The sequence below is a fragment of the Protopterus annectens genome, chromosome 3.part1 (genome assembly GCF_019279795.1).
Source record: "Protopterus annectens isolate FY-2018-M chromosome 3.part1, PAN1.0, whole genome shotgun sequence".
Classification (NCBI taxonomy): domain Eukaryota; kingdom Metazoa; phylum Chordata; order Ceratodontiformes; family Protopteridae; genus Protopterus; species Protopterus annectens.
The window spans coordinates 60942421-60965429 of NC_056732.1; the positions used below are offsets into that span (position 1 = coordinate 60942421).

General features: G+C 42.7%; 1 protein-coding gene across 2 annotated transcripts in view; it reads right to left on the reverse strand.

Annotated features, from left to right (window-relative positions):
- Window positions 1-23009, reverse strand: part of CCNE2 (cyclin E2) — a 123565-nt gene that overhangs the window by 52906 nt on the left and 47650 nt on the right. For both annotated transcript variants that reach the window (XM_044066570.1, XM_044066571.1), the window contains exon 10: window positions 22511-22622. In XM_044066570.1, the coding sequence (XP_043922505.1) occupies window positions 22511-22622 (112 nt within the window). The remainder of the gene's footprint in view (window positions 1-22510; window positions 22623-23009) is intronic.

A 23009-nucleotide genomic window follows, 5' to 3' on the forward strand; every position in this document is an offset into this window, starting at 1 on the left:
AGGGAATGCATAAAGGAGTCCCAGGGGCCAATCGTGAACAAGTGCGTCTCTCAGTGACTCCCTCGGAGGGGGGATAAGGGAGAAATAGCTGCTGCATTTGGTGTTTGTTGGGCTGGCAAAGAGATTGCAGCAAGGCTGTCCCCATTTGCAGAAGATCTGTTCCCCTACTTTCTGATTCAGAGACCACCCGTGAGGCATCAATATTGCCCTGCTGAGCTTGTCGGCTATCACATTCATTGTCCCTGGGATATGCGTTGCTACTAGAAAGCATTGGGAAGATATTGCCCACTGCCAAACACGAAGAGCCTCTAGACATAAGATCTGGTTCCTCCTTGTTTGTTTACATACCATACCACTGACATATTGTCGGACTGGATTGCTATCGTCCCCAAGGGAAGAAAGTTGTGAAGTGCTTGCAATTTTAGAAGCACTGCTCTCATCTCTAGGACACTGATATGCAGGTGAGCCTCGTGATCTTGCCATGTGCTTTGGACAATCCTGCCTAGATAATGTCCCCCCACCCTATCTGTGAGGCATCCGTGGTCACAGGGGCAATGGGTTGGCGAGGGAGGAATGGAGTGCCTGTTGGAAGCTGATCGGGCTGAATCCACCAATGAAGGTCCTTTCTGCAAGACTCTTATGAAAATATGATGAGATAGAGGTAGTTGTTGGAGACACCACTGGGAAAAAGAAGCCATTGAAGAATTTGGATATGTAATCTGGCTATTGTGACTAGATTTATGGTAGAGGCCATGGTCCTAAGAGTTTCAGCACCGTCTTTGCCTTGACTTTCTGTAGAGGAAGTAAGTTGTAAATTTGCTGTCTGGGGTTTTGAATTCTGTCTGCAGGGAGACGAGCTAACATGGTGACTGTCTATTTCTGCGCCTACAAAAGTCACAAATTGAGAGGGCGATAAGGCAGACTTCTCCCAGTTTAGCATAATCCCCAGCTGGAAAGAGAGCTGGATGGTTGAATCTCTGGCTTGTAGGAGTAGGTGCCTGATGGTGGCAGTCAGGAGCCAGTCCTCCAGGTACAGAAACACTTGGAATCCACGACGTCTCAGGTGAGCTGTCACTACCGCCATACATTTGGTGAACACCCTGGGGGCTGTGGTGAGACCAAAGGGCAGAGCACGAAAATGATAATGACTGGCTCCCAGCCAGAAGCGTCTAGGACTCCTCGATGCTCTGTGCATTTTTATGTGGTAGTACACATCTTGGAGGTCTATGGAGCACATCCAATTGTCTTTCCCTAACAGGGGGAGTATAGACTGCAGTGACACCATCTGGAACTTGACCTTCTTTACGGATTTGTTTAGTTTGCTGGAGGTCCAATATGGGCCTTTAGTCCCCTGTTCGTTTTGGCACTAAAAAGAATGTGGAAAAAGTTCCAAATCCAATCTGGTCTGTGGGGACGGTTTGGATAAGACTCTGACAGCAACTTTTGAACTTCTACAGTTGTTTGATCCCTGTGATTGGGTGGAGCATCTAGGATCTTCTTGGGAGTGTGGGGTGGAAAAAGGGTATGGAGTATCCTCTGGTGATTATTCTTTGTACCCATTTGTCTTGGGTAACGTTTAGCCAGGCTTCCAGATACAAAGATAAGCGACCCCCGACTGGCTCCAGAAAAGTACAGCCGGACCCCACACCAGGAGCACTGATAGGGACGGCCTAGAAAGGAATCGCAGCCACCCTGGTTTTGCGGACCCCCCCTGCCTCTAGGGCGAAGTCTACAATTAGCACCTCCTCCTCTGCCTTTGAAGGAGGAATCACCTTGTGTGTCCAGGAAAAATCTCCAGGACTTCTTGAACCACATTTTACCACCTGACCTTTGGGATATGGACTAGAAGGGACGGTAAAATGTACTCCCATGGCAGAGAGAGTTTTCTCTTCTTTTTCGCACCTGGTGAGTGTATCTTTTACCTTTGGTCCAAACAGAGGAGAACCATCAAAGGGGGCGTTGGTAAAGGAAGACTTGAAAGGCTCCGCAAAATTACATAAGAGCAACCAGGAGTGTCTAAGGGACACTCCTGAACCCACTGCCCTAGTCGGTCTATCGGCTGCATAGGAGATCCACCTCATGGAGGAGTTCACGATGGAATTTATGGACAACTGAGCAGTCACATTCTCAGGGATTCCTTCAGTAGATGTTCCTTGAAGAGCATCTCCTAGCTCCTTTAGGAGAGCTCTCTGAAGCCTAGTAAAATGTGTGAGATAGTTCAGCAATCTGAGGGTAAAAGTCGCTGAAGAGAAAATACGCTTCCCATATCTATCCATTATTCGAGACTCCTTGTTCGGTGGATGGACAGATGAAGTCTCCCACCACCATGGCATCTACAGGCACACCCTTGGTCAAAAACTCTCTTTTGGGCCCGAGAGAAAATACGCTTCCCATATCTATCCATTATTCGAGACTCCTTGTTCGGTGGATGGACAGATGAAGTCTCCCACCACCATGGCATCTACAGGCACACCCTTGGTCAAAAACTCTCTTTTGGGCCCGAGAGAAATGTGTTGGGTCTTCTGGGGACTGGCTCCACAGCATCAGGAGTTTCCCACACCTTTCGACTAACTAGGTCCATAAGTTCATCAAAGGTAGACACCCCCAAGAGGCTGAAGGTTGAGACCCGAAAGCCTTCAGATACACTGACTCCTCATCAGAAGGGGTGACAGTGGGCCAGCCGCCTCTCTGCTTCAGGATCTCTAAGATGTCTACAAAGGAGACATCAGAGGATGACCCGGGGGACCCTTCAGACTCCTCGTGGTCAGTGTCTGAGGTGAAAGATTCATCCGGGGAATCTACATGCTTCTTCTTGCATGTCCTCTTCCGAGGGGGCTCCTCAGAAGAGTATTCTGGGAAGGTCTTGGAATACTGGGGGCCACCCAACGGGGACTCCTGAGGCTGCGGGTCTCTGCTGCCAAGAGAGAGAGAAGGTGCTGAGACAGAGGTCGGTGTTTGAGGGGGAAGAGTATCGGTACCCTTGCGCAGAGCTGACGACCGAGACAGCACGCTCATCATCTTAAACGCAAATCTCTCCGGCTCCAAAGACAGCCCCGGTTCCGAGGAAATGGAGGTAGTTCTCGGCTCCAAAGCGAGTGGCTCAGAGATGGATGTAAGGTCCGAGCTCACCCTAGCCGACGCACCGAGAGGAAGACTTGGCAACAAAGAGGTTCGGGTCCAAGTGTCCTTGTCAGGGCCGATCAGTGAGCTTTGGCTCCTAGACACCATGGACTGCACCAAAGGTGTCAGAGCAGAACTCTGCTTCGAAAGAGACGCAAGGGAAGCTGGAACCGAAGGTTCCACAACAAGCTGCACCGAAATCTCTGGCTCCGAAGGCCCGACTCGGCTTGGAGGAGGAACTAAAACAGGGAGAATGGACTCAGATGGCTCCGGAACCAACTGGGTCGGAGCCAACAACAATTTGGGCAAAGCAAACGACTTCAAGAGTCTAAGCACTACTCTCTCTACATCCTCTACTGAAAGGCTCTTTGAGGATCTGGATGGGGGTAGGCGACCTGGATCTCTGTAAAAAAATTGCTCTCTAGACCCGCTTTGATGCAATTTTTCAGTAGTCTGCTCAGAAAAACTTGGGGCTGACACTACAGTGGCAACATCGACCAGCTCTGAGGACAGTGGAGCCTAAGAGGTAGAAGCTTTATCCAATTTTAATGTTTTTTGAGGAGGTTCAGACAAAATAGTCTGTGCCAGAGAATGTCTTTTGGTAGACTTAAACAGGCCTAGCCTCAACAAATAAACACGCACAGCGAGGAGAAATGACAGAGGACTAGGTCCTCTAACTTAAACGGGCCTAGCCCTGTTAGAAAAGATTCAAAGTTAAACAGAGGACTAGATCCTCTAACTTAAACGTACCTAGCTGTGGAAAGGAGAAAGAAGCTATGCTGGCAAAAAAACAGAAAGTTAAACAGCAGGCTAAGTATGAAAAGGCAAACACTGCACACGATAATCTAGAAAAATGTCAAAAACAAGGTCCTAACACAAACACGGGCCTACAGTAATATGAACTATATCAGAAACTAGCACACAGGATACCACACAGAGAACAAGGACCGAACGGCGAACAAGTTCTCAAAACTAAGTAAATAGCAATAAACACTTCTATAATACCTATGAAAAAACGATTACTAATATTAAGTGTAACTAGCTGTATATGTCAAGAAATATCAGTAAAAATACGATAAAGAAAAGTTTTCAACTTAGCCATGGCCAAGCAAGAAGCACTTCTGAACTCGTAAGACACGGCAAATGAGATCTGGGGATTTTATTAGTGCACTATGGGATACCTACCTTGCCACGAGTCAACTAAGAGACTTTGAGCTTAGTAATCTGCCGAGTCGGAGTCGAGGACCGGCTCCGAACCCATATGTAAGAATGAAGGCGAGATACGACTACAAAACATCAATTGTTTGATGGAGATGTGCCCAAAGACCAAGTAGCCACAGCACAGAGGTATGCAATGGAGAACACTCCCAAAGCAAATTGCTGAAAGCAGATATTTCTCTAGTGGTGTGAGCTCAGACCACAGCATTTTGTCAGTAGGTGGTTAGTGAAATGATTTTTACATGCACTTAAAGGGTCTGTTTGGTAACCACATGCTTTTCTCCCCTGAGAGAGACAGATTGGACCACCCTCAAACTCTTCCATCTGATGGAGGCAACACCTAAACTGTTGGTGAATGTCCAGTGTGTAAAGTGCCATCTCTCCTCTGGTTTCATCCACACAAAGAAAACTAAAATTAAGGGAATGATCCTGGGACAACTCTGAAACTACCTTGAGAACAAGATAAGAAGTTATGTACTCACCATAACGTTCCATGTGAGTAGTTCCATCTAACCTTCATTCTTCACTGATGGGTTTGGAGTCGATCCATTGGCTCCCACACAGCAGTTAGCAAAGCTCAAGGTTTATCAGTAGCTCAAGACCAAGGTCTTATCCCATGATGCACTGCTGGAATTACCTCAGATCTTGTTTGCTGCGTGTACCATATCCCTGTGAGAGAACTACTCTCCCAAGAGAAAGGATTGAATAACCAGGATGAGATCAGCCTCTAGGTCAACTATCGGCCAGGTGGGGGATGGTGGGACAGACGTAAGAATGAAGGCGAGATGGAACAACTCACATGGAACGTTATGGTGAGTACATAACTTCTTAATGTGAAGCTGTTCAATCTCGCCGTTCATTCTTCACTGATGGGTAGCGTTCCTAGCACCCTGAATCTCGGGTGGCTTATGGGAGTACATTCTTCAGGACCATAGACCTAAAGGAAGCCCTGTCCCTGGAGGCCTTATCGACTTTGTAATGAGTGATAATGGTACGAGGTTTAGACCAAGTGGCCGTAGCACAAATGTTATCAAGGGGTAATTTGGCTTGAAATGCAGAAGATGTAGAAACTGCTCTGGTAGAATGAGCTTTAATCTTGTGTAGTAAGGGCAAAACAAAAGTGATACAATCAGATAGCCATTTCGAAAGCGTTGTTTTAGCCACTGGTCTACCTTTTCTGGCTTCAGAGAAAGACACACAGAGCTGGTCTGATTTTCTAACATCTTTTGTTCTGTCCAAATAATATCCGAGCCATCTGTGAACGTCAAGTGTGTGCAGCATGTACTCTAATTTGTTGGAATGGTTAGGGAAGAAGACTGGCAACTCAATGACTTGGTTGATATTGGATTCAGAACAAACTTTGGACAAAAAGGAAGGGTTTGTCCTAAGAGATACTCTATCACCATGAAAAATCAAATGAGGGCTGATAGAAAAGGCTTGAAGTTATGACACTCTGCGGGCAGAAGTAATAGCCACCAGAAATATGGTTTTCCATGATAAAAATTTGAGATCACACGATGATGCTGGTTGAAATGGGGGAAGAATCATGAGAGACAGCATAAAGTTTAGATTCCAAGGAGAATAACGAGTTTTCACTGGAGGCCTCGTGTGGAAGGTCCCTTTGAGAAAAGCCTTGGACAACTTGTGGGACATTATGTTTAGTCTGTTGACTCTGGGATGAAAGTTAGATATAGCAGCCAACTGGACCCAAACTGTAGCAGCTGCAGCTCCTTCATTAAAAATAATAGTCAAGAATTCTAAAATGGATGTCAAAGGGGCTTGATAAGGATCAATGTTCTGCTTAGAAGCCCATATGGAAAATCTCTTCCACTTACTAAGATATAGTCTCCTGGTGGACGGCTTATGAGAGGACAAGAGGATCTGTCTTGTCTCATCAGAAAGATCATGAAGCCTGGCTATGATGGGAACTGGAACAGCCAAGCTGTGAGCTTCAGTGACTGCAATGAGGGATGGAGGTCCCCCGACGGATGTGTCAGAAGGTCTGGAACTGGGTCCAGAATCCATGGATCCTCCAATAGATAATGAAGGAATGGGAACCAAATCTGCAGAGGCCAATGTGGGGCTATGAGGATGATGTTCCTTCCCAGCAACCTTGCTTTCTGTAGAAGTCTGAGTATAAGAGGGATTGGAGGGGAAAGCATAGAGGAGACCTGGGGGCCAATCGTGTACGAGTGCACCTCTTTGGGGTTGTCCCGGAGGGGGAATCGGGGCAAAGTAGCTTCTGCATTTCATGTTGACGTGACTGACAAAAAGACTGCAGCAAGGCTGTCCCCATTTGCAGAAAATCCTGTCCGCAATCTCTTGTTTGAGGGACCACTCGTGTGGTAACAGAATTGCCCTGATACGTTTGTAATGCTATAGTGTTGGATCTCCCCGGGATGTGCGTTGCCAACAGAAAGTGCTGGAAGGAGACAGCCCACTGCCAGACTGAGGGCTTCTCAGCAAAGATGGTAAGACTTGGTCCCGCCTTGCTTGTTCAAATACCAGACTACAGACATGTTGTCTGAATTGCAATCGTCCCCAGAGGAAGAGTCCTGAAAGTACTGCAACTGAAACGCCAGAAGTACTGCTCTCATCTCCAGGACACTGATGTGCAGGTGTAATTCTTGAAACATCCATGTGCCTTGGGCGGTCATCCACTGAAAATCCCCCCCCCCCCTATCAGGGAAGCGTCTGTGGTCACAGTGGCTACGGGAGGGGGTAGAACAAAGGGATGTCCTATAGTTACATGAAGAGACGTCAACCACCACTGGAGATCTCTCTTGCAAGAGTTTGTAATCAAGATCATATGACTCATTGGAAGTTCCCGATAGGAACATTGGGTGAACAGCAGCCACTGAAGAAACCGCATATGCATCCTTGCTAATGATATGGCCAAGATCACTGCAGCCATCAAACCTAACACTTTTAAGACTTCTGCTGTTGGTGTTCTGTCCTTCGACACTAGTGAGATGACATGCTGGCAAAGGAGAAAAACCCTCTCAGTTGGTAGTCTCTAACTCTGCCCCCTATAAAAACAACATGCTGCGATGGCGACAAGGCAGATTTTTCGGAGTTGATTGTAATGCCTAAGTGATGGCAGAGTGTCAGAGAGTATTTTCTTGCTTAAATAAGTTGATGCCTGGTAGTGGAGGTAAGGAGCCAATCGTCTAGGTACGGAAACACCTGGAATCCTAGGCGCCTCAGATGAGCCATGACCACTGCCATGCATTTGGTCAACACTCTGGGAGCTGTAGCGAGACCAAAGAGCAGTGCTCAAAACTGATAATGATCGGCTCCCAGCCAGTAACGCAAATGATCTCTGGATGGCCTGGCCATTTTTATGTGGCAGTACGCATCCTTGAGATCTATCGAGCACATCCAATTGTCTTTCTCTAAAAAGGAAAGTATTGACTGAAGCGTAACCATCCGGAACTTCTCTTTCTTTACAAATTGGTTGAGTCTGTTGAAGTCCAAAATAGGTCTCCAGTCCCGTCTTCTTTGGAACCAAAAAGAATCTTAAGTAAGTTCCGGATCCTATTTGGTCTGCTGGGACTAGCTGGATGACTCTTTCTAGCAACTTGCAGACCTCTATAGTTGCTTGTTCCCTGTAACTGGATGGAACATCCGGGATACTCTTTGGGGACAAGGCTCTCCTCATGGCTTTGAAAGCATCACGGCTCCGATGAGAAGGAATTGACTGATCCGAAGGAACCGCCATCCCCTCCCGCACCGAGGCAGCCGGCTCCGAGCCAGAGGTAGGAGCCGAGCTCATCCGATCAGAGGCCCCGAGAGGAAGAGTCGGCACCAACAAGTCGGTGCGACTATCCGCCCCAGACCCGACAGGACAGTGTCGGCCCCTAGAGTCCATGGTCGGCGCAGAGGAAGTCAGAGTAGATGAACCGATGACACCGGAGCAGGTCTCTGCTCCAAAGGCTCCACGAACAGCAGGTTGCCCCCCTCAGGCTCCGAAGATCTGGTACAGCTCGGAGGAGGAGCAGTCAAATCTAGGATGGTGGTCTTCGGTTCCAACACTGGGGTCGGAGCAGACAACAATTTGGCAAGGCCTGGTGCCCGTAAGAGCTTCTGCACCAATCGGTCCATATCCAAATCCGAGAGGCTGACAGAAGATCTAGAGTGCACTGAAGGTGCCTATTGGAGGAGTGGAGATACAGATCTCGGAGACCGGCTCCAAGATAGTGGGCCGGCTCCGAAAAGGAGTGCACCGAAGGTGCCGATTGGAGGAGTGGAGATGCAGGTCTCAGAGACTGGCTCCAAGACAGTGGACCGGCTCCGAAAAGAAAAAAAGACACTCTGGTCCAATAGCTGTGGAGCCGAACCGGAATCCTCCACTTTCAAGGATGCTTCAGCAAACTCGATCCACAAGCTTCCTTTTCCTCTCTAAAAAGGACCCTTGAAGAAAAAGGAATGGCAAATGCTACAGGACTTCTGCAAGTGCACCGCACCCAAACAATACACACCCTGAACATGTCCATCAGTGAGAGACCTCTTTTGCCCGCAGTCTGGACATTTTTTGAATCCAGACTTTGGGTGTTTGTCTTTCCTCAGACATATTAAGCAAATACAGACTAAACAGTCTAAAAATAACCTAGAAGAAAAATCTATCCTAGGGTCAACACTGCTAATACACCAACACCGTTTAACAAATGGCTGAGAAAAATGGGACAACAGTATAATACAGCCTAAAAGTTAAAGTTATCCTTAGGCTCAACTGTAATACAAAACTCTAACAATGGCCTGGGAAAGGAAGGCCAACTCTACTAAAAGAGTAACAGCACACTATCTACACTATGAACACTATAGTAATATAAGGAAACACACACACTGAAAGACTAGTCCTAACACGAGGCCGCTACAAATATGATAAACTATGAAACACCAAGAGAATAGGTCTAAAGAGACAACTACAAGAGCTAAATAGTAAGTTCATAGGTTTATACTAGGCTATCTGCCCGAGGGCATTTATAAGCCTAGCCATAGTTTTGTGGCTTACGCCACCCCTTAGTTTTTATCTATAGTAATTATCTATAAAAGATAAAGAAGTTTTTGAAAAAAGACTTGCAAATAGCGATTTTGTGTCAAAAAAGGCTCAAGCGAACTGGAACCCCTGAGATCCGTACCGCGGCAAACTAGATCCGAGGTAATTCCAGCAGTGCATTATGGGATAAGGGGCTTGGTCTCTAGCTACTGGTAAACCTTGAGCTTTGCTAACAGCCGTGTCGGAGCCAAACCCATCAATGAAGAATGAATGGTGAGATTGAACAACTTCACATCAGTAGTTCAATGAAATTCTTGTGAAAGATCCGTTATACCATACAAGGGTCTAAAACTTAAGATGCTATAAGCAGACGCAATGGAACACACTACACTTCTGGTGGCCAAGATGAAATTCACTTCTGGCTGTAGCCACAGTCAAAAGATGGAGCAGACCTTTGCCTCAACTGTGGGGGGGCATCACCAGCTTGGACCATGGGAGTCTCCTTCATACAGGACCTTAAAGCCACAAGCTGTTCTTGGACACAGTGGGGTGTGATTAGAATGCCTTTCTTCTCAGAACAATGTTAGAGAAACGACTAGGACACGCTCCTTCCTCTTATGCTAAGCACACAACTGTTTGAACCAAAACGTAAACCATACTCAAAGTGGGATATGCAGTGTGCAAACAGGGATACAATAAACAGGCTCAGGAACACGCACACTTACTGAGCTGGAATATGCATCAATAACCAGAGTAGTGAATTTTACAAAAAAGGAAAACCAAATTATGACTGGTGGAGAAGATATACCCAACCCAGGACCTATCTCGTTAGGGTCCAATGCTGCATCTTAAATATTCCAATCAAGACTGCATTAAATGCAAATGAGCTGTGCAAAGTTTCATACAATACATCACACACACGTTTCACATCTCTGAACACTGCATGTTAAAAGTTTAGATGTGCTAACTATCACAGACGTGACATGTCAATGATTACAGCAAACTGAAGGAAAAAGATGGAAATCCAGAATTTATACACCTTCCTTACAGAAAGGTAATTTTATCCACCTGTAGATTTGAAAGATCCAGTTTTGTTACATTTTGCAGCCTTTTGTTCATTTTAGGCACAACAATCAATTTAATGACCGACATATCATCAGTATGCTCCTGTAATATTTTGAAATTCTCCAACAGGGACTCTCCTTATCAAGAGAAGCTCTTATAACAAGATATTTTTTCAACTAGATCAAAGATCTGTTTGTTTAGGGCTTCCTAAACAAATGACTGCTGTTCAACATCAGAGTGTTGCATTCACCTTAAATGTCAGCAGCACTTTACTTAATCACAGATTTATGGAGTACAGAAAAGCAGAATATATGGATATATCTACCTATATGTTTATATCTATATATAGCTATACATCTATATCCAATTTATACACATGGTATATATGTATGATGTATATACATATTACACACACACACACACACACACACACACACACACACGTCTACTTTGATTCACTGAAAACTCATTTCACTGAATTTCAATTCACCCTCAAAAAAATCGCTGAAAGCTCAAATCACTGAAAACTCATTTCTCTGAATGTAAGTACTGTTGGGCAAATAAAACTCATATGCCTTTTTCCCCACTGTAGTGCGATCCTGGAGTTAATATATACAGTTAGAGTGTGGGGAGGCACAGCTCCCCACATTGAGGGGTGTGGGCAGCATAGCCCCCCACCTACTTAGCGTTTATATTTCTGAATCTCATTTCACTGAAAGCTAAAAATATAAAACCAAAAAGTAGGCAAGGGGCTATACCCACCACATCCCCAATGTGGGGGGCTGTGCCACCCACTCCCTAACTATAAATACTAACTCCAGGATCGCACTACAGTGGGGAAAAGGGCATATACGTTTTATTTGCCCAACAATACTTACATTCAGTGAAATTAGTTTTCAGCGATTTGGTGGGAGTGTTTTGAAATTCAATGAAATGAGTTTTCAGTGAATCAAAGTAGACATTTTATATATATATATATATATATATATATATATATATATATATATATATATATATATATATATATATATATACACACACACACACACACACACACACACATACATGTGAAATGTAAAGGAGAAATAGATTAAGAAAGCCACGAAACAATACATTACATTACTGAATGTCGCATAATATAATTAATAGCTTAACAGGTTCATAGGTAGGTACTAGGCTATCGGCCCAAGGGCCTACAAAAGCCTAGCCAACAAGGTTCCCTGGCTTATGCCACCCAAGAAAGTTATTTTCTTGTGCCACTATCGAGCAGACACACAGAAGTGATCCCCGGGGTGTATTTCCTATTTCCCATCCACTCATCAAGATTTTTGTCTCTGGGACAGGAATCTATCACTAAAAAACACCAGACATAAGGTGGAACTAGGATCAAAACTTTTAAGTTGGAAAGACAAAAGCACTTAACCATATTTTAAGTGGTATTAAAGACATCTTCAGAACCATAAAAACTAAATACTACACTTAAAATAACCAGGACGTAGTACACACCTCATTAAACCAATCACAAAAAAAGTACAGTTTTGTACCTACCATAAATGTAGATGTTCGAGGATTCCCTTGCTGCAGTCCTGACAATAGGGTATAGTCCGCGTCCCAGTCGGCCCGAATACCAGAGTATAAGGCTGACGTCGGTCATGGCGCCTTAGACTGACGTCAGCACGTCAGGGTACTAATGCGCATGACCGACGTCATTTCCTCAGTCTTTTCTTGCCCCAGATGTCAGAAGACCCAAAAAGACAAGTCCCAAAAACAACCTGCACCAAAAACATGTACAATATATACAGTAATATATACAAAAATATAAGCATGTAAACTCACCTTCTCAACCTCCCTGAAACACAGAGGGAAGGAGGGAGGTAAATTGGACTGCAGCAAGGGAATCCTCGAACATCTACATTTATGGTAGGTACAAAACTGTACTATGTTCTTCGTCTTCCCTTGCTGCAGTCCTGACAATTGGGTAGAATCCCAAAGCAGAGGAAAGGGAGGCTGGCAAATTATAAAGTAGCAGGAGCTGACAACATGCCTTGTAAAACAGCTGTGGCAAAACCAGCTCTAGTCTTAGAGTATATAGGCAGGTGATAATGCCTAGAGAAAGTATGCACTGAACTCCAAGTAGCTGCTTCCAGAATATCCTTAGTTGCCACCCCCCTTAGAAATGCTGTTGAAGTGGCAGTAGCCCTAGTGGAATGAGGCCTAATCCCAGCTGGAACCTCTTTGCCATGATGGGAATAACAAAATGCAATGCAAAAGCCAATCCACCTAGAAATAGTTTGTTTTGACACAGGCTTGCCCTGTGAACTTAAAGCAAAAGAAACAAGTAACTGCTGAGACTGCCTAAAATCTTTAGTCCTGCTCAAATAATAACGCAATTGCCTGTGTACATCTAAAGTGTGCAAAATCTTTTCCCCTTTATTTTGAGGATCTGCAAAAACGTAGGCAAATGAATAGTTTGGTTTAAAGCCACACTAGAAACCACCTTAGGCATAAAGGAAGGATTAGTGCGTAATGATACCCTGTCCTTATGGAAAATCAAAAGGGCTCTACTGCCATAAGGGCCTGCAACTCAGACACCCTTCTTGCAGAAGTAATAGCCAACAGAAAAGCAGTCTTCCATGACAAATATTTCAATTCAGCAGTAGCTGCAGGCTCAAAAGGTTGTAGAGTAAGTTTTCCAACACAAAATTGAGATCCCAAGCAGGAGTAGGAGCTCTACGTGGGGTCTTATATTCTTTGCCCCTCTAAGAAACTGCTTGAATAAAGGATGCGAAAACAAAGGTGGGTCACAATCATAGTGAGCTGAAATTGCTGCAGCATGAATCTTTATGGAAGAGAAAGACAAACCTTTGTCCAATAACTCAGTAAGATATTGAAGAGCCACACTCAAATTAGGCTCTGAAATCTCCAAATTCTTTGCTGTACTCCAAAATAAAAATCTCTCCCATTTTCTGCGTACACTCTCCTAGTACTAGGCCTTCTAGCTTCCATAATCACATTTAAAACTTGTTGAGGAAGCTGAGACCTACCATGCTTCAACACAGAATATGCCAAGCTGTGAGATGAAGAGATTGAAGCTTGACATTGAGCAGATGACCGTCCTTCTGAGATAACAGATGAGGAATCAGAGGTAAAGGCCATGGAGGCTTCTTTACAAGACTCCTTAGAAGTGGGTACCAGTGTTGCCGAGGCCAATCTGGAGCTATCAAAATCATCCTTGGCCTGTCCTGTCTGACCTTTAGTAATACCTTTGGAAGAAGAGGTAGAGGTGGAAAGGCATAGACATGAAGGTTTTTCCAACTGAAAGACAGAGCATCCACTTTCCAAGCTGTGTGATGAAACCCCTTTGTGCAATACTTTGGCAGCTGGTGGTTTAGTGGAGAAGCGAACAGATCTATGTCTGGAGTTCCCCATGACACTGTCAATTTCTGAAATACATGAAGATCCAGTTTCCACTGTGGGGATCCATGATTTGTCTGCTTAATACATCTGCTAGGGAGTTCTGTGCTCCTGGCAGAAACCTTGCCTGAAGAGTCAGTTGCAGGCTTAGCAGTCTCCCATAAAATCATTGCTTGCCTGCATAGAGGATAAGAATGTGTTCCCCTTGCTTGTTGATGTACCACATGACAGTTGTGTTGTCTGTCAGAATCAACACCTGCCCTGGAAGAAGTAACTCCTTGAACGCCATCAATGCAAACTGGACTGCTAACATCTCCTTCATGTTGATATGTAGATGCTGTAGTCTGGCAGGCCACTTGTCTTGTATCCACTTTCCATTTAGATGAGCTCCCAAGCAGTGTCCGAGGCATCTGTCGTTAAAATCTGACTCGCCTCTGGCCGGGTCACAGAGAGTCCCTTGTTTAGGTGACATTCCTGAGCCCACCACAAGAATTCCTTTTGAAGGCAAGGTATTATTTGAATGACAGTGTCCAAATCTTGGCAGTGCTGTGTCCATACATTTTGAGATACCATTGCAGCTTCCTCATATGCAGTTTGGCATTGGGAAGCACCAGAATACAAGATGCCATGAACCCTAATGCTTGAAGGACTGTCCTTGCAGTCAGCACGGACTGATGAGATAGTTGATGGAAGTAAAGTGACAGACTCTTTTGTTTGTCCGGGGTTAAAAAGGCCATCTGGGCTGCTGTATTCAGTCTCACACCCAGAAAGCACATGTCTTGAGAGGGTACTAGACTGGACTTTATTTCGTTCACAGAATACCCTAGGCATCTTAGCACTGCTATGACATATTCCAGATGCTGTAGAAGGTGTTCCTTTTCTTGAGCCAGAATCAGGCAGTCGTCCAAGTAAGGATAAATTTGAATGCCTTGAAGCCTGAAGTAAGCTATCACTGGAGCCAGAACCTTTGTGAATACTCTGGGCAGTAGATAAGCCAAAGGGCAATGCAGAGAACTGATAATGAAAATCTCCAGTTGAAACCGCAGATACTTTCTGCAACTTAGCCTTATGGGCACATGAAGGTAAGCTTCCTTGAGATCCAAAGTTACCATCCAGTGATCCTTGCCCAGCAGAGGTAACAGTTGCTGTAACGTCAACATCTTGAACTTGGGAATGTCCAGATAAGTGTTGAGGATAGATAAATCCAAAATTGGTCTCCACGTGTTCCCCTTCTTTGGCACTAGGAACAGGCGAGAATAAAATCGAAGCCCCTTTCTGACACAGGGACTGGCTGAATAGCCCCTATCTGGAGTAACTGAGAAACTTGCTTGTGAGCCTCTTTTCTTTGTGGAGGAGGAACATCTGGCATGCCCTTGAAAGGGGGCATTGTGTGGAAATAAAATCTGTACCCGTGATGAATGATATCCAGCACCCATCTGTCTTGAGTGATTAAATCCCAATTTTCTTTGAAAGAGACAATCTTCCTCCCAAAGGAGCTGCCAGGCGAGCCCACTGGCAGCTGAAAAGGCAGGTCATTGGTTCTGCTTACGAAAGGACTGACCCCTGCCCTCACCAGAAGTTTGAGCAGGTGAACTGTCTGATCTAGGCCTAAACGAACCTTGAGCCCTGCCCCTACCACGTCTAGACCTCCTAGACTGGGAACCATAAGCAGGATATGTCCACCCTTAGCAGGCCAATTTCTACTAAACTTGGAGGCTGCACCTGCAAAAATCTTTAACAGTCTGCATAGACTTAGCTTTGTCCTCCATTTTCTTTAAAACTGCTTCCACAGGCGGTCCAAACAACACATCAGACTGTAAAGGAGCATCCAAAATCCTGGTCTTAACATGCTCAGCTAAATTCTGATCCTTCAACCATGCATGTCTGCGAAGAACAGAACTAGTAGCAGCCACCCTCGAGGAGGCCTGAACAGCATCAAAACCACACTGCAAAGAATGCTTACCCACTTGTTCAGACACATGAACCAAATCCAGCAATTCTTTACACTCAATACCTTCCGCCAAAGCATCCACCTTAGATTTCAATTGTGAAAGGAGATAATTCTGATATTTCAGCATATGAAATTGACAATTCAACGCCCTCATGGCTAGAGTGGAAGAAGTATATACTTTCTTACCCCACCTATCCAAAGCCCTTGCCTCTTTATCAGAGGGTACAGGATTTTTAACCACAGAAGCTTTAACACCTTTAGGCCCCTGAGAAACAGTTTCTGGGTCCGCCCTGGGACTCTTAAACAAATACTTATGAGCTTGGGCACCCTATAATACCTATCAGGCTTAACAGGAGCAGGAGGCAAGGAATCAGGGTTCAGAGAAGCCTCTGCAAAACATCCTCCACCACATTCAACACAGGAGGAATAGCTAAGGGCCTATGCTGGGGCAAAACAAGAATTCCCTAAGCCTTTTCTGGAGTCAGAGTAATCTTGGCCTTCCCATTTAAAGTGCTCCCTCATGGAGTGAAGAGTCTCTGAAAATGAAAAATCCTCAGGAGGAGAAGCTGAAGGAGTGGAATCATCCACATCAGAATCAGAATAAGTTAGGAAACTCTTGCAAGTCTTCCTCTTATGCTAAGCACACAACTGTTTGAACCACAATAAACAGGCTCAGGAACACGCACACTTACTGAGCTGGAATACGCATCAATAACCAGAGTCGTGAAGTTTACAAAAAAGGAAAAACAAATTATGACTGGTGGAGAAGATATACCCATCTCGTTAGGGTCCAATGCTGCATCTTAAATATTCCAATCAAGACTGCATTAAATGCAAATGAGCTGTGCAAAGTTTCATACAATACATCACACACACGTTTCACATCTCTGAACACTGCATGTTAAAAGTTTAGATGTGCTAACTATCACAGACGTGACATGTCAATAATTACAGCAAACTGAAGGAAAAAGATGGAAATCCAGAATTCATACACCTTCCTTACAGAAAGCAAATTTTATCCACCTGTAGATTTGAAAGATCCAGTTTTGTTACATTTTGCAGCCTTTTGTTCATTTTAGGCACAACAATCAATTTAATGACCGACATATCATCAGTATGCTCCTGTAATAGGTTGATAGGCTAACTGCCCTTGTGAGCCATTTTAAGCCTAGCCAATTATCTCTTGTGAGACTCAAACCCTGCACCTTGTGTTTGTAAAGCAAACACCTTAACCATTTGGCCACCTTCCCAACGCTTTTCTGTACTCCATAATATTTTGAAATTCTCCAACAGGGACTCTCCTTATCAAGAGAAGCTCTTATAACAAGATTTTTTTTCAACTAGATCAAAGATCTGTTTGTTTAGGGCTTCCTAAACAAATGACTGCTGTTCAACATCAGAGTGTTGCATTCACCTTAAATGTCAGCAGCACTTTACTTAATCACAGATTTATGGAGTACAGAAAAGCAGAATATATGGATATATCTACCTATATGTTTATATCTATATATAGCTATACATCTATATCCAATTTATACACATTGTATATATCTAATGTGTTTATGTATGATGTATATACATATCACACACACACACACACACACACACACACACACACACACACACACACACACACACACGTCTACTTTGATTCACTGAAAACTCATTTCACTGAATTTCAATTCACCCTCAAAAAATAGTTCAAATCACTGAAAACTCATTTCTCTGAATGTAAGTACTGTTGGGCAAATAAAACTCATATGCCTTTATCCCCACTGTCGCGGAGTTAATATATACAGTTAGACAGCTCCACATTGAGGGGTGTGGGCAGCATAGCCCCCCACCTACTTAGCGTTTATATTTCTGAATCTCATTTCACTGAAAGCTAAAAATATAAAACCAAAAAGTAGGCAAGGGGCTACATCCCCAATGTGGGGGGCTGTGCCACCTCCCTAACTATAAATACTAACTCCAGGATCGCTCACAAAACATATACGTTTTATTTGCCCAACATTCAGTGAAATCAGTTTTCAGCATTGAGTGGGAGTGTTTTGAAATTCAATGAAATGAGTTTTCAGTGAATCAAAGTAGACATTTTATATATATATATATATATATATATATATATACACATACATACACACACACATGCACACATACATGTGAAATGTAAAGGAGAAATAGATTAAGAAAGCCATGAAACAATACATTACATTACTGAATGTCACATAATATAATTAATAGCTTAACAGGTTCAAAGGTAGGTACTAGGCTATCGGCCCAAGGGCCTACAAAAGCCTAGCCAACAAGGTTCCCTGGCTTATGCCACCCAAGAAAGTTATTTTCTTGTGCCACTATCGAGCAGACACACAGAAGTGATCCCCGGGGTGTATTTCCTATTTCCCATCCACTCATCAAGATTTTTTCTTGAAGAGTGCTAATGAAGAACTTTGCTCGACATAGATGGGTAGTCTGTTCCAGAGTATGGGAAGTCTCTGGGACAGGAATCTATCCCTAAAAAACACCAGACATAAGGTGGAACTAGGATCAAAACTTTTAAGTTGGAAAGACAAAAGCACTTAACCATATTTTAAGTGGTATTAAAGACATCTTCAGAACCATAAAAACTAAATACTACACTTAAAATAACCAGGACGTAGTACACACCTCATTAAACCAATCACAAAGAACTTACCAAGTCAACACCACAAAACTCTTAAAGGGGTATATAATACAAATAACAAATCTAACATATGAAATATAAAAACTACAAACTTTAATAAAAAATAGGTTTTATAAAAATAGCTGTAAAAAAGTTTAAAAAATTAAACCTTGTTGTACCTTCTTTTAACTCACTGGTAATTTAAATCACATCATTAATGCCACGTAAAATAGTCGCATCCAATCTTAGCTGCTACAGCATCTCCCAGTGTGGTAATGAATTCTTCCTATCATCGGAATATGCTCGGACAGGGACTTGTTTGAGAATTAAAAACATAAACCTGTCAAAGCCATCACAAATCAAAGAATGTCAGGCAAGAGCACTCATTGTCCAACATTTGAATGCTATATAAAAGCTGATACACAGTGCATTAATGGTTTTGCCAATATAAAAAGCTTGGCACCAGGTGCAGAAAGCAAGGTAGATCACCCTTTCTGACCAACAATTGTTATCTTCCACCAGTCACATAACCCTTTTCATAAAGCCAACCCACATAATTATTTTCTGTGTAGCCACATCAATTACACCCGACACATTTATGGGTAGCTGTCCATAGTCCCAACTTATTAGAAAGTGGTCTTCCTAAAATAACTAATATTGTACTTCCTCTTATAGGTGAAAGTTGGTCTAAATAAACTTAGTGACTTGGTGGTTTTGCCACAATCAAACAAAAAACAAGAGTTTTTAAAAATAATGTTTTCAATGTCTTTTACATCTAAAGAATAGTGCAAAACCATATCTTGCACATTAAAACCAGTCCCATCAATTTTAATGGGCTCCATGTCCTTAAATAGCCCATATTTAATAATGGGACCATACCTACCATGCCTTTCAGCATGAACCTCTGCTTCAACAGTATTAAGCAATGTTGCAGAAAAACCTCGATCTAGAAACATATCCCTTAACGCCTGAAATTCATAACAAACATTGGCAAGTCTCGACACTCTTAACCCCCCTTTTCTGATAAAAGTGATGGCAGCTAGAAAAAAAAAAAAAGTATTACAAAGTAGGTTTACAGTATTTAATATCCAAATAGTTAATCTCTTCTACACCAATGTCATACGGAAATTTTAAAAACTTGCTACTCAATTCCAATTAACTAAGACATTTAGAGAACTGTTTTGGATCACCTGCCACATAAAGAACAGATCATCCAACTATCAGAAATAACCCAAACAAAACAAATAATGGAAGCTGAAAGAGTGGTTAAGTTGCCATCTCAATAGCACCCCATTAGTAAATGTCGATTTCACATTGCTCGTACAGCAACTCACCCAACAAAATTACTCAGCATCTGTCTCAGACCCTGGTTTACAATCAGCTGAGCATCCCACTTGGTGACCCTTGTAACGGTGGGACTTCCAGGCACTTTATGAACTTACATTTTATAAGCAGTTTTTGTAGCTGTGTGTTATTGGCATTTGTACATGCATACATATTTTATTGGGGATGGGTGTTTTTAGAGCACACACTTTACTGCAAATTCAAGTGATTTATTGTATTACTGTTTAATTGCTTAATTACTGGTAGCTAAAGGAAATTATGTGGATGCCTGGCTATATATATTGAGCAGATTTTTGTACTACGACTCTGATGATGCCTATATTAGGTGAAAGCACTTAGCCTTGTACTATATATGTTCTCAAGCCATTGTGCTTTTTTACTTTGGACTGGCCTAGTGGTCGTTTTCTTGAAGTCTGCAGTTCTCTGAATTCCTTAGTCAATTGGAATAGAATACAGATTCTTTTTTAATTTCCCTATCACATTGGTGTAGAAAAGATAGACTATTTTTACATTAAAATTCTTTGGTCCCCCATTGTAAGTTTTGAGATATCGTAAACCTACTTTTTGTAATACTTGTCTTTTTTTTCTGTAGCTGCCATCCCTTTTATCAGAAAAAGGGGGTTGTTAAGAGTCAATATATTAGAGTGTTGAGACTTACCTCTGATGACAATGTGTGTTGTAATGAATTTCAGGTATTAAGGGATATGCTTCTTAAATCGAGGTTTTCCTGCAACATTGCTTAATACTGTTGAGGTTCCTGCTAAAAGGTACAGCAAGTATCATTCCATTATTAAATACGGATTATTTAAGGACGTAGAGTCAAATAAAATTGATGGGACTGGTTTTAATGTACACAATAATATGGTTTTGCATGATTCTTTAGATGTAAAAAGACATCGAAAACATTACTTTTAAAAACTTTTTTGTCTGATTGTGACAAAACCACCAGGTCACTTAGTTTGAGACTAACTTTCAACTAGAAGAGAAAGTACAGTATTAAAGTTATTTTAGGAAGACCACTCTCTACTAAGTTGGGACTATGGCCAGTTATCCATAAATGTGTCAGGTGTAATCAGTGTGGCTACACAGAAAATAATTATGTGGGTTGGCTTTATGATAAGGGTTATGTGACTGGTGGAAAATACAATTGTTGGTCTGAAAGGGTGATCTACCTTGCTTTCTGCACCTGGTGCCAAGCTTTTTATATTGGCAAGACCATTAATGCACTCAACTGTAGAGTGTATCAGCCTTTATATAGCATTCAATGGTTAGACAGTGCTCTTGCCGGATATTCTTTGATTTGTGATCGCTTTGACAGGTTTATGTTTTTAATACTTGAACAAGTCCCTGTCAGAGCATATTCCAGTGACTGGAAGAATTCATTACTACACTGGGACATGCTGTGGCAGCCAAGATTGAATGAGACTATTTTTTTTTTTTTATAATTAATAGTTTAGTCAGGTGGTCACAGTAGGCTAATCAATGACATTAACAGCAAAGACCAACAAAAGATACAAGCAATAGGCATACAGAAAATGAACTACAGGGTGCAAGGAAATTAGTATGGTGATCTTTAACCAAGGTATGCAGAGCCAGCACTAAGACTGCTCATTTGAAGGCTAAGCTTAGAAGCAATATACTTTAAGAGCACATTTTATGTGAAAGACAGAAAATACAGGCCACCTACTAAAACTGCTAAATGTGTACCAGAAACAGTATTTGAAACTGTCTGCACACCTCAGGGTCTACCTAAGGGATCGTGTAAAGTGTGGCACCCAGACTGCCAGGTCATTCTGAACTCAGTCAGCTAAAATACTGGGGGATACTGACCAAACATACTACCCAGTCACTTCCATTAGTTCGGGAGCATTTCAGTCTCCTATTCCATTAGTTCGGGAGCATTTCAGTCTCATACTCAAAGACATATTTCAATACTTCTTTGAAACTGATACTCCGATGAAGCTTTTTGCAAAGAGAAACGCTTAAATGCTGACAAACTAACAGGTTAATGGCTAGAAGAAAGTTAATCCTGCATGTTGGCATTGTCACACTGAATGAGATATAGTCTCAAATTATAGTCCACTACATTATACATACCTTACAAAAGTGCTGCGAGATCCAGTACACCTAAAATGGTACTTCATAAAAGTAATACATGGTAAAGAAAGAAAGCTCTGCCATATGAATGCTGGGTATGACATCCTTATGATAAGAACAGGTTACATGGAAATACAGTAGCAACAGGAGGAACAATGATCAATCTTATTTGTTATTCTAGAAATATCCTTTCAGGAAAAACACAAACAGCTGTGATGATTGCTCCCAGGCAGCTGTCACACTGCCACTTAAGGCCCCCTTCATAACGGATTACAGATTTACATCTGTCTTGTGTAGACACCTTATTTCCACTGGTGTTATTTTTGTCACAGAAATCATGTGGGACTCCATATACATTTTGGCACAACGTCTTTATCGGTATATTACATCAATACACATTCTGGCACAGCCTTTATCAGCATATTACTTCCGTACTCTAAGACGTGCAGATTATTATGGTCGGCTGTGGTAGAATCACTGCACTTCTGGCACTTTTCTAAGGTATGTGGAGTACAACAGCCTATGGCTATTTAAATTTTAAATGCCACTTATCTTTTAGTTTTAAATAAATAAACAAATAAATAAATCATACATTTAGCACTCAAACAATTAGAATGTTAACTGACACACGTAGATTTACCAGTTGCTTTCCGGACTTCATCAAGTGAGGTATGGTGGAAGACAGCGGCAGCAGTCAATACCCGATAATGGAATCCCAGAGAGTCTAGGTCTAAGATGCACAGATCTAGGAGCTGCCAAGATACACGAGTAAGAGAAGGTTACCAAAAAACTGATAGATGGGGAGAAAGTCAAGAAATATGATGTCTTTTCATGTTCTCCCTCGTGCTGCTTTCTACATAAAGTTAGATTAGACCCCCCCCCCCCCAACTCTGTACCTTCGTAACTGTCCTTGCCAGGTGCTTGTTTTATAACTTAGCATTAGCAACATTTAGAAACATTTCTAAAACTTCTCTTCACATTATTAACTAGCACATTTCTAACCAATTCACGCCTGATGATTACTTGACACAGCCCAACCAAGTGCTCAGTACTGCTAAGGAGCAAAGATATACAAATCATGTCAGCTACCTGAATGGTTCCTTTAGATTTCGCAAGGTAAACAAGGTCAGTACAAACTA